General features: G+C 42.4%; 1 protein-coding gene across 2 annotated transcripts in view; it reads left to right on the forward strand.

The window, feature by feature from the left end:
- Positions 1-12,886, forward strand: part of LOC104012844 (fibronectin type-III domain-containing protein 3a-like) — a 48,875-nt gene that overhangs the window by 19,564 nt on the left and 16,425 nt on the right. For both annotated transcript variants that reach the window (XM_087749184.1, XM_087749185.1), the window contains exons 4-8: positions 4,150-4,225; positions 5,454-5,530; positions 9,403-9,637; positions 11,121-11,393; positions 12,740-12,795. In XM_087749184.1, the coding sequence (XP_087605310.1) occupies positions 4,150-4,225; positions 5,454-5,530; positions 9,403-9,637; positions 11,121-11,393; positions 12,740-12,795 (717 nt within the window). The remainder of the gene's footprint in view (positions 1-4,149; positions 4,226-5,453; positions 5,531-9,402; positions 9,638-11,120; positions 11,394-12,739; positions 12,796-12,886) is intronic.

Consider the following 12,886-nt stretch of genomic DNA (forward strand, 5'->3'; position numbering starts at 1 on the left):
CAATAAAATAATCATGAATTGTTGAAGGTCTGATAGATCATAAATGCTGAAAAGTTTTAAATGAGATATCCTTTACTCTGTAATTGTTATAGATGGGGAAGAATTGTAGTATACTTGCATGTAAAAATAGCCTTTATTTAAAAAAAAAAAAATAAAAAGTCTACTCTGCTTTTTTCCCTCAGGCTCTGGAGATAAAGGTACAGTGACTGTGTTCTGAAATAAGTAAAGCTGTAGAGTCTCTAAGCTAGTTCTGAAGTTGTAGCATTAGCAATGCGAAATTTCAGACAGTGGCCAGCTGTGAGGTTATTCAGTAGCTAGTGTTTCGTGTTACAGAAGGAAAAGAGATCGGGTAGATCGAATTGCAGACCATCTCCGTAGCTGTATTTGTACAGCACGTCTTGGTATAGATCAGTGTGTAGAATACTGGTGCGTACTGAATGGCCCAAAAGAAGGCGACAGTCATTGACATTTTCGGAACCTGGTGGAGACTGTTTGCAATCAGTGAGGGTAAAAAAAAAAAGGAGTTGGATCTTGCCGATGCATGGGAAAATGGCATTTGAAGGGTAGGCTTTGAAGACTGATAGTCTCCCAGGCTTCTGATTGAATTGTAACAGAAATAACAAATAAGTCTGTCTAGTGAAAATCTTCACGGGGCCAGGAATGTGATTTCCCATTGATGTGCCAGCATTTCTCATCCTAGCACGCCTGTGTAGAACCAGCCCTGTCCCGTTGCCATCCTAGCCACTTCACCTGCGGCCCTTGTTTGTGGCACTCCTCTCTAGAGGAGAGGCTTCGGAGCCACGGTCTCGCATGGGAAAGTTTGCTTTTAAATAAGGTATTAACTCAAGGTTTATTAATGCAGATTATTTTTTTAATTATTTTGCTGCCGGTGCTGTAGAGGGTGGGCTAATTATAGAGTATTGGACAGTGTTTTTGTCTTCAGAAATAAAGCTTGCGCCGTTTGGCTGATCACTTCAAACAGTCAGAGGCAGCGCCCAGTTCATCAGTTCCATTTCCCATAAAATATAAGCTGGAAGTTTGCTGGAAGGCTTTGTTGTTCTGAAAAAACTTCAATGTGTGAATAAGGGATAAAAGCAAAATGCTGACCAGTGCTTTGAAATAGCTTCCAAACCGTGTTGATCCCACTGGTTCTGACATGGTTGCGCGGACGCCCGAAGGCCTTGACATATCTGTGACTCCTCGCGCTAGTCTGTCGTCTAACTTGCCTTAGATTGACTCATTAGAAACGCTCTGGCTTCCTAGAAATGGTCCTTGGTGGAAGGTAGATGGAACCGCGTTTGCTTCATTAATTACAGTGAGTCATTCCTCTAAGACGTGGCCCCGTGCATTCCTGAAATTCCAGTCTCTGAACTGCACTGCAGCCCTGTGATTGCACCACTTAGGATCCTTTTTGCTGAGTTCAGTTAATAGTTTCCTGAACGGTTTGTAAGAACTTCAGTTACTTGAAACCTGTTCCAAAGACCTGACACGTTCAGAGGCTCTGAATTTCCAACAGGGTCCTGCCTCTGAATTTTCATCCCCTCGAAGATGAGACTTGCTGTGAGGTTTAACGCCTGCCTGCGGAGTCGTGTCCCCTGCTAGCGTCCGTCCCCAGCAGCTGCCCTGCGCAGCAGACCTCCTCTTTCCTCATTCTTTTGTGCCCTGGCAAATCCCCAACCCATTATTGTCTGTTTTCTTTAAACAATTAACATCGCTTCGCTCTCTTTCCTCCTAGAGATTCAGTAGAGTTAGTGTCGTGAATTTCCTTATATACTGAAATGACAGATCTGCTTAAGTTTCAGCATTTAAATTATGCCATTTTAAAAAGTTTTATCTATCACCTGGCCGCCTTGTGGAACCATAATAAATATTACTGACTGGCTAGATGGCCTTTTCAGGGGGTTTTGGTGTTTTACGTGTGTCTAGAAGCAACTCATCTACCTCGAGTAAAATTCTCCTGTACCGTGAACTCACTGGAGCAGGGCCTGTGTTTGTATATGCTTCTACATCCCCTGTTAAAAAATAAAAGCTGAGATTAATATAGCAGCATGCAGAAGCTGCAAAATGGGTGTTAAACAGCATTGAACAGTCTGCTCCTTTGAGTTCTGTTGTACACACGGCAGCTTAAATGTGCGGGATCTGTGCAAACATCAGTCTCTGTGTGTGCTGAAGTTGTGCACTCGAGTAGAGGGAGAAAGGAACTGGAGACGGAAGCTATAACTTCGGCAAACATGGGTGTGTTTGCACTTACTCTTACACGTTAGTGCTTTGGTTAGTGCCGGCGTAAGCTACGTGGTAAACTCTTTGGAAAAGAGTAAGTGAAATTGCTCAAAACGCAAAGATCGAATGAGGGACCACAGGATCTTTTTAAGTCGTTCTTCTCAGTGATCCTTTTCTTCGTGACCAATGTAATAGAATTGAGGTGTGCTTAATAAATCTGCAGCTGTTAGGAAAGGGGAGGAATTGCACGCATCGCGGGAGCCTGAAATGGTTTGGATGACTAGAAAGATAATCTAGAAAATTACAAGCACAAAGCACTGTGTGTAGGTAGCCAGCTTATCACAAGGAATGACTGGGTTTAGTAGTGGTCCTGTAGAAGGAGGTCTGGCAAGGGGTGGGTAAGGACTGCAAGTGGTCAGCATGGCGCTGTTGCCAAAAAAAGGCAGATGAAAACCCAAAAAGAATTTATATACAGGGAATGGCATCTAAGTCAGAAAACAATCTTTTATTGGTGCTTTATTCTTTATTTCGTTGGTGGTTAAGACCTGGAGTAAGAGTTCAGGTTGAAGCAGGGGATGTTGAAGTTGGATGATAAAATGTGAAATGATGCGGAGAGTGAAACTGTGGTGCGGGTGCCCGGGGAGCCGATGGAGCTCCGTCACGGGAGATCTCGCAGCACAAAACAGCCAGGCTGATCCACTAGCGGCACGTGTAGTTCATTTCTACCAGGAGTCAGACGACTAGGTGATCTCTTCAGGCCCTGTCTACCTGAGGCGATTTTCATTCCATGAATAGCCTAAAAATATTTGATAAAAATTGAATGAAAGTTACACTTTGAGTTTTATGGCTAGTTTTGCAAATATATTTTATTTCAATTTTTACATCGCCGTTTCTTCTTGATGTCCCCAGGGCAGAATTTTGACTGTGCAGTTCTTACATGGCCAAACCCCTCCGACAGAAGTAGACCCGTGTCTATGTAACACGGTAGAATCTCACCGCAAAATTCTAGTAGTAAAGTTGTCAAGGTTGCAATAAAACTGAAGCACGGCTGCCAATATTTTATAACGATACTGAAGCACGTGCTGCGGATGGGGCAGAACGAGGGGGTCGTCCGTGTTACCCCGCGCAAGGGAAACGATGCCGTCGGCTGCCCGAGGAGTAATTCTGGCAGATGTCCACATTGATCTGTGTGAAAGCGAATGCGATCCCGTCCAAATTGACCTGCAAACCTCACTGTTAGTTGTAGTTCTTCAGCTACAGGATTACACAGACGTGTGAGAGAATACACCTGGTCTTTCAGGAGCTGGAGAGCAGAGGTGGTAGGCATGACCCGCTTTATCGCCGCCTTCCACACCCAAAGGGCTGCATACTTCTATTAAATTGCTTGATAGCATCAGAGAATATTTTGTCAAAATACATACCGGCATGCTTTCTGTGAAAAAAAACATGGCTGAGTTTTGGGCAAAGCCTCTTTTTTTGTTCTCCCCCCCTTTTTTTTTTTGCGCGCGCGTGTGTGTATTCCTGAATTTGACAATTTAGCCCTGAAACTGAAATAATCGCATAGGCAAAGCTTAGAAAGCAAGGTGAATCTTAGGTAATTTATTGTTTAAGTAAAAGAAGAAAAAACTGTGTGAAAAAATTTGAAAATATAAACTTAGTTAATTATTTTAACTGTATTAAGGGAAGCATTTCAGTATTTGTCTCTGATTACTACCAGATTATGCAAAACTAATGATTTTATGGCAAAGCATGAAGAAATGTCATTCTACCGGTCAGCGTTTCTCATCTTGCTTTTTTACTCTCCAAGGTTGCCAAAGCTATATTGTTTTAATCTAATATGGGGGTATAAGGAAGAGATGGGGTTTTTCCCCAAGTAATTTCTAAAATTAAAAACCAAACCAAACCTCTCTTGTGTTTTGTTTTCTACAGGTTATCCTTGTGCAGGTAAACCCAGGTGAAACATTTACAATTACAACTGAAGATGGACACGTGCGGTGTATTCAAGGTAAAGGAAAGACTGAAGTACTGAATCCAAATATTTTGATTCTGTAAATATCGCAGAATTACTACCAGCGTTTGTTTCTGTAGTGTCAAATGTGTTTTCATATGTTCTACAGTGTAATAAATCAGATTTTTCAGTTTGTACTTAAAGCACAAATGAGGCAGCACTGGGAAATTGCCAAGATTCCCTACATCTCTGCAGACTTTACTGCTAATTTAGAAAAGGCCAGCGTCCCAGCTGTTTCTGTAACGATCCTTGACTAACTGTCTTCTCAGAATCGTAACACATGAATTTAGATGGGTTTTAGTCCACATTAATCTAAACAACTTTACTAGGCGCTGGGTGACCTCGCCTTGCCGTAAGGCGGTGGTATTAGCAGCCTGCCGATACGGAGGGCAGCATTGCTGCCCTCTGTGTGGGGCTACAAACTACTTTTTACCTTCTGGGCAAGGGACAGACCTGCAGGTCTGAGTCAGGTTACAATATCTCCTGCAAGTCAAGTTGAATTTATCAGTGCTTCCATTTTTGGAATGTTTTTCACCATTTCAAATGTTGTTATGTAAAATGTGTCCGTTCTGCTTTCATCAAATCCCAGCCAGGAATACTTTCTTTCAGCTTGATGTGAAAAATAAGATATTCTTATTAAAAAAAAAAAAAAGATGATAGACCAGCTGTCAGCATTACTATGGCGCCAGTGTTGTTGCTACAGACTTTTAACTCTGTCACAAAATAAGAACTAAAATGTATCTGTGCTGATTTTTGTACAATTAAAGAAATACTGTTGGCTGTATAAGCGTGGTGGTTGGGATAAGTCTAATCTGTGCGTTTTGTAGAGTAAAGGTACAGCCATACTTGCATTCGGCAATATTATCTAAAATTCTGGGTGCTTCCTGAAAGTCGTTAAATCATACTTAATGTGTATTTTGAAAATGAGTTATCCATCGATGACACAAATGGCATTGTTTTCCTTGATGGAAACTTGGTACAGTCACTTTTTTTTATTTTTCGAACTTGCAGTCCTGATTATTTACGTTTCTCTCCTAACTGACTTTTTAATTGGATAGTTTAAGCCTCGCTTCTAATCTACTTGTCTAAAAGTAGTTCCATAAATAGAGTTGGATGCAGTTGCTGGCTTTTCAGGCACCAAAGCGAGCCACCGCCTTTGGAAAAAAGGTGTCTCGAGTTTGTCAAAGCCTCGTTTGTTAAGAAGTGGCACCTTGTTACTCCTCAGGTCCAGCGCATGTTCCCATGATGTCACCAAATGGTTCTATGCCGCCTATATTTGTGCCTCCCGGTTACGTATCTCAGGTAAACTTTAACGTATTCTTATATTGCAGTAAGTTTGTGGGTGTGGCTTTTTAACAATAAAGCTATTGATTATTTTATCTGGAACAGCTGTAAAAAGCATTTCTCGGTTTTGGTTTTTTTTTTTTTTTTTTTCTATTGAACTTATCAACTATTTAACTTTATTGTAGGCTCTATCACCTTCTGTTCACTTAGTAAAATTTGATCTAGCTTTCAGGGTTTTTTAATACTACTAGTAGGCAGTAAAACATTGCTTTTGTTAAGATAGTCGGTGGCTCCGAAGTGGCCCTCTGTTGAGCTCCGTTAACAGGACCCACATCTTGATTTTTCTTCGGCCCTGTGTTGGGGGTGAGAGGAGGTGCCGGGGTGCTCGGAGCGGCCGCCTGCGGAGCGGCGGGGCCGGCGGGTCTAGGCAGCGCTGGGCTCCGCTGGGAACAGGCCGATGGGACCGTAGCCGGGGGCGGCAGCGGAGGCGAACGCGGCGCGCGCGTGCTTGAGACTCGTGATTCTGACATCGAGGTTATACGGCTCACGCACCAGCATCACGCTCCCTTTCATCCCTTAGGTCTTTTTTTTTTTTTTTTCCTGGACTGCATAACATATTTCTCTTTAACATCTTCTCTTAATTCAGTCTCTTCTATTCTAATATAACTCTATTTATCAAAGTTTTCAATGCCCCTTTCTTTACCAGCTCTGATCTCCTTAACGTTCAGCAAAATGCTCTGCTGTTGGAGCAGAAGCGTGAAGAGGAGTGTCGATGCGAGTGACATGTGCCTGTGAAATGGGCAGGCCTCTGGGCTTCTTTCCCAGCTTTACTTTTCCGTTCTCACTGATTTTCCACTCCTCTGCGTTGTTAAGTCATAGCAGATTAGACCTGCGTCTGGTATTTGAACTGTTATCAGAGATATCTGAAGTTACCGGTTTGATTTACTTTTAAATTCATGCATTTTTAAGGGGAAGTAATTAAAAACAAACGTTTAAATGGGATAGGCAAAGTTTCTCGTTTTCTAGTGATGCTCAAAATGAGGAGTTTTCTGAGCAGGCTTGAAAACCTTGCAACCGTATGTTCCCGAGCTGCTCAGGCGGCTGTCTTTTTGCATACAGCTGCCTCTGCAGTTTGTGCTTCTGCTGTCACAAGCAGGGACTTTCATGCAGACCCTGTAGAAAGATCCCCCAGGTAATGTATGCATCAATCTGAAATGGAGTCTTCCGTGCAAGCAGTGTGCAAAGCACTGGCGAACGCTGAGGCGTACAAACTGAAAAATCCATTTGTTCTGTGTTTGCTGTCGCATGGAGCTAGGAGGTGAGGTTTGGTTTGGTTTTCCCGTGGTCATTATAACAGGGATAGACAAGTTTGACACCAGCTTTACGTCAGAGCTTGAGTTACTTGTCCTGTTCTTGTCCGCAGATGGGACTTTAACTTTCTGTTCCCGAAGCTGTCTGGCAGAGCCCCGAGATGAGTTACGTGGGTTTCTGCCTAAGTGGAGTGAAGTGATTCAGTCGTGGGTAATGGGGACATGGCAACTTCAGCCTGTAAAATCACGTACCTCTTATTATATTAATGTATCCCTTCTACCCGCAACTGTGCCATGCGTTCTTGCTTAATGTATAAAATAGAGTTAACGCAGCCGTCAAAATGTGCTGTGAGCTTTGCCTCGGTGGCGTGCGGTCTGACGTTATGTCATGCAGTTCAAGTGGTGTGTTTAGTTCTGTTGATGAACCAAAAAGCCTCCCACGTTGCTTCTAGAACAAAACGTATTCAGTGCAAGCTTAGTCTTAAGTGACTTCTCCGTGTAATTTTTTTCTTCTATTTAAAGTCTGTTAAGAACCGCTAATAATACAGCTGGCTCCGAGGTCGTCTCGCAGCTGAGCTTTGTCATAGCCATTTGCGAGCGGACGCATTCTGTTCCCCTCCAGAAGAATTACTTCTCCTTAGTTCGCTCCGTCTTTTGCTGAGGAGCTTTTCAAAATGTACTTTTGGCGTAAGCAATATTTCAACATCCGTAATGCCTCCTTGGCCAACTGGGAAACGCTACAGTGATTTCTTAGAGCCAAACCAAACATGCTTTAAGAGAGGATCTCGAAGGAACGAACAGGATAAAACACAGGGCCTGCTTTTTTGTGTAAGTGCTTTCTTTTAAATGCCTGACAATAAAAGTTGTGTAGATTTTTAGTAACAGAGGGCGACATAAATAAGTTGAAATCTTCTACGAGCGGTTTTTATTTTGTATGATTTATTTTACAGCTTGCATTCGAAACAAAATTTTTTTGCGTCTCAGTTCTGTATGCCAGCCCGCGGCTGGAACGCGCCCCCCGCTTGCAGCCACAGATACGTTTTCTGCTGACTACACGATCCGTCTCTTAATACTGAAGCCCTGTAAGGCCCTGCCTAATAGCAGGTGGGATCTGCATTTTTAAATGCAGCTCGCAGGAGGTGACCGATGTAGAAGGAAGGAAGCATAAAGCTGCAGACTAATTTTAAAGCAATCTAAGAAAAATGCCTGGTTTTCCTACTGAGACTTGATGAATTTCGAAGTGTCAGTTTGCCTTTAATATTGAGCATTTTTCTACCTTTTTTTTTTTTTTTTTTTTCCAATTACATTGCTCATACCTGTTTAATTTTTTTGTGTCAGGGAGAAAACAATTGATTTGTTGTCTGCCTTTAAATAGGATTTAATACAATCTAGTTTGCTTCTGAGTCAGGCTTCGCATTAGATACAGCCTGAATTTTATGCCAGTGGACTTCTGTATTGTGGCAGAAGCAGCAAACTGGAGTACGAGGGGGTGATTTCTCTGTACGGTCAGCTCAGAGGCCTTTGACCCCCTCAAAACTGTAGGTGCTGAAAACTTAATCCCTCAGCGGAGCAGCGGGGACTGTAACCTCGGAGCGACAGCGACCCGGTGTAGATGTCCTCTCGCTGTACTACCAGCCCTGCCTGGAGAAGGGGCCCTGTAAACCTCCGCCTCTGGTTGTCTGTTCCAGGTGTCTTAAGGATGAGACTGAACCGGGCATTGCTTTACCTCCGTGTCGTCACTGTTGAACGCGACTTTTTGTGACTCCTACTCTGGTGTTATTTCTTGACCTTGTCTCCTGTGTTCTGTCCTAAGTCTCTTCTCAGTTTTAAGGTTTAGAGAAGCGTTATTGTATAAAACCTTAATGTATTTTAAATTTACTGTAGGAAAAGCAATACATTGAGATATTAATGTATTTCACGTTGGCAGAAGTAGACTCCAGAAGGAGCCTGTATATTGCCAGTTCGGGGGACACGCTTAAAAGTGTGCGTGTGCACACATATGCGTGCCCTGCCTTAGCATCTTTTTATCCTAGAGTTCAGACACACAGACAGGTTCCCTGTCTGCATTCTCTTAGCCCGTGGCAAACACGAAATGTTTTGACATTTGAGTTGGATCCCAATACCAGACAGCAGAGCCGACTTGTAGTACTTTGTACTTGCCCCAGGCTAAGGACGTGTGTGCAGACACGCACCACCCATCAGGCGACAGGCAGCGGCTTGCACACAGGCCAGCGCCGTCAGGATGTGGTCTGAAGCAGCTCTTCTAACTGTAATTACAAGTAAACTAGGAATTACACCCCGATCGATTCACGTTACTTGTTTAAAAGAATATATACGTTATTCATAAGTTATAGATTGCTTAGCACTTCAGCGTGTGGGCCTCAGCTTAAAACTGACTGCCTCAAACTCCAGTTTCTTCCAGTAACGCGTGCTGGGCTTCCACTGGGATTCATGTCTGTGCGCACGTCCGTGACTGTCAGACTGTGGGTATAAACTTAGGCGTAGAGATTCCTTATTAAATGTGCAGTATTGACAAGATTGGTTTTGTGCTGACGTTTCATCTCTTATGTTGCATGACAGGTGGTGGAAGAAAATGGAGTTCGTAAAGTGGTGGTGTTGCCACACTCAGCCGAATTCCATCCTTCCATGCATCCTCCTCCTCCTCCTCCCCCCCACGTACCACATTACATGCATCATCACCACGCTCTGCTTCCCCACCCGCCTCACCCAGTGTACCCGCCGGTTCCTGGCACAGGAGAGCTACCGCCGCAGTTCATTCACCAGCACCCACCGCCGCACGTTTTTCAAGAACAAGGTGAGAGCGCCGGTGATGGTTAAATACACGAGAAGCCTTTCACTCAGCGCATCTCGGCCCAGACAGCTGCGTTCTGCCGGTAGCTCTTCCACACGTTTCTGTGATTTTGGTGCTCGTTATCAGACTCCCTGAGCCTTATGTGTGTTTATGGGGTATCTTAAAATACACTCGTGTATAAGGTATCGCGGGGCCTGGTCTGAAGGCACTCTGCATGTGCAAAGTATGACTGTATACAGTTTAAATCTTCCGCTGTTCTGTTTTTAAGGATTTAATGCAAAAGCAGTAACTTAGAAGCGTTCCAATACTCTGTGTATTTTTCATGGATCCTTCCTTTTGTTGCTGTAAACGCCACAATGATTGCTTCTACCTTTCTCTAAAACTGTGCTCTCCAAAACTGCTGTGTTTTGTCACAGCCTTGGCGTGAAGTTTTTTGAAAATGCATTTAATTTGGTACATGAATGTATTTTCTTGGCTAGACAGAGTCCAAATACGACTGGAAAGAAAATGAAAATAACATGCATAAACCAAAAACCGTAGTAATCCATGTCGGAGGGTCAAGTGCGAGTCCACTCTGTATTTAAAAGCTGAATGAAGCGCTACTTCAGTGGAGGACTGGGATCACTGCTGAATTAAACCAGGCTGTAAGCCTATTATATAAACAAGCATTTAATACAGAAAGAAATTAGGCTATGTGAGACCATTCACTGTCTCTCTCTCTCAAGCTTAAATTGGCAATTAAGCTCTTTTGGCTCATGCCTAGGGTAAAATCCAAGCTATGTTTTAAAAAGCTAGTTTGGATTCTAAATTTGCTTACACTTTTTTGAAAATGTGACTGTATGGCCGAATCAGGGAAGAAGGGCAACTGTAAGGCATAATCTTGAGCAGCTAACAAAAGAGAAAGGCCTGAAGAATTACATTTAAAAAAAAGAGAGAAAAAATCCCCAAACCCTAAATTCAGCAAGCCATCAAAAATAATGTTTAAGGAAAAAAAAAAATCAACAATTCGGATATGGGTTAAATAGGAAAAATGGAAGTTTGCTTGCAGATATTTTGTATATCTTACTGTAGCACTTAACTAATGTTGGCAACGTTTCAAAACAAGAATTAAACCTCCAGGCGCATTCTTCCCCTACTGCCTGATCTTCACGCTCATGCCCTGATTTGAGCCTAATCCATAAACTCTTTGTCAGACGAGGTTCCTAAAGTCTGGCGAAGCTCTGCCAGACAAGAAACCTGCGTGTTTCTCGTCACGAGAGAGACCCGAGTATCAGCCGTGAAGCTCCTCGGGGCTGCACGGATGCACCGCGCCGAAGCTCCGTCAGCCTTGCAGCTCCCCGCGTCTGCAGCCTGAGAAAGCAAGCGCAGCGAAGTTCCATGGGTTTTCGAGTCCTGGTTTTACTGTAGTTATTCTAACGTATAGAGCATTTCTCAGATGTCAAATAAATCGTACTGAATAATGAAATCAGTTCTCCTTTCTTTGTAGAACCTCGTTCTCATGGAAGGACAAACTTCATTCAGCGAGATGAAAGGAGTCTCAAAATGCAAGAACACCTGAAGAAAAGACTAAAAGACAGACAAGCCAGTGGTCATACTAACAATAAACTTAACAGTCCTCCATCTTCACCACATAAAGTTGTTAATTCTTCCAGTGCAACAATTCAGAATGGAAATGGGAAGGGACAGCAAGGGGCAGGAGGACCACTAAAGCAGAAGCAGATAGGAAAAACAAAGGGCAGTCCAGATGCAGAGATGGGAGGTAGGTCGCATTGAACGGGTAAAAAGAACCAGGATTCTTTTATCACAGAAGATGCTCTAAGTTCATTGCAAAATAGTTTCTGAAAAACCTGAACTTGTGAATTTCTTTGGCTGTTCAGGATTAGGGAAAGCCTGAAATAATTTTCATTATGTTTGGATTTTTTTTTCCTCTAGAAATAATAGTAATGTCGTGTTTGTTCGTTTGAGATTCATCAAATAAGATCTTCAGGAAGGTTTAATTTAAACCTTGTGTTTACTTCTCTGCCTTTTCCGACCCCGGACTGATATATTCCAAGTGAGGATGACCTGTGGGTACTTCCATAAAAACATCGTGGGGTCATTCTTTGCGGTACTTTTCAGATAACTAGGAGTTACTGAAAACTTCAAGAAATGGGAAGGTTTGAGCAACTGTCTGTACAGGTTGCTGTTTGATCAGTTGTAATTTCAGTTCAGTGCCTTATTTTGCTCAAATGAATGAGTTTTTTAATAGCTTAAGGCTATTTACTTGCATACTAAAATACCTTGTGTACAATATCTTTCTGGTTGATTTGAAAGTGTGTCGCTGAAATGCGGTTTCTTATCGTGATTCCTTAAATGATTTGTGCATCCTCTAGTGTTTTGTCTGTGTGTGTCTTAATTTAAGTGGTCTTGTTAGGCTGCAAGGTCTAGTCCTCGTCTGTGTCACGATTGTGTTTAACTCTTTGGTTAGAGAAATAAAAAAGAAATCTGAGTTTGTATCTCGGGAAGTAAATAGAGATGGAAGCTTTTATCCAACTTGTTTCAAGGGCGAAAAATACACTTGATTCAAGATTTGTCCTAATACGTATTTATTGGAGGGGGAAAAAAAAGTTCATTTGTGGGCAGAATAATATCCTGAATTGTTTGACATGGACAATTGTGAAGACAGGAATCAGTTTTCAGAGGTAACCCTTTTGGTACCTGCAGGTGTTGTTAGTGTGCAGCTTTGATACGGCTTCTTCCAAATGATGCCTAGACCAAGTGTTTTGCAATAGTAATTCAAGGAGAGCACATACAATAGAGAGATAAGATCTTATTGTCCTTTTTTTAACACCTTTCATTTTTGGAGGAACGTTCCTGCCTTGTCAAAGAAAACCCATTTATGCTCAGATTAGGAAAATATACCCTTTGCGCAGGATGTATTAAAAGGGTTTTTGTAACACTGTTAGTTTTGGATAGTTCATGTTTCTACCCCTCACGCAGCCAAAACAAACAGGGGAAATGAACTTTGCACAATAAGTACTATTGTTAAACTCTTAATGAGGCGAACTCCATCTTGTGGTGGCATCTGGGGGTTTTCGGTAATCTGTTTTGTATTTGAAATTTCAGAATCTGACACAGAATCCAAGAAATGTGATACTCACTTGAGCATTGGCAAGCCAGTCGTAAGTATTATCCTTAAAATACCATTATTTTCTGTGCATATACTTTCTATAAAATAACATGTGGCTTATTGATCTCTCTTTCTTTTTTCTT

This window comes from Nipponia nippon, unplaced genomic scaffold, assembly GCF_047370975.1.
Source record: "Nipponia nippon isolate SJK-2023a ecotype South Korea unplaced genomic scaffold, ASM4737097v1 scaffold_12, whole genome shotgun sequence".
NCBI classification, from domain to species: domain Eukaryota; kingdom Metazoa; phylum Chordata; class Aves; order Pelecaniformes; family Threskiornithidae; genus Nipponia; species Nipponia nippon.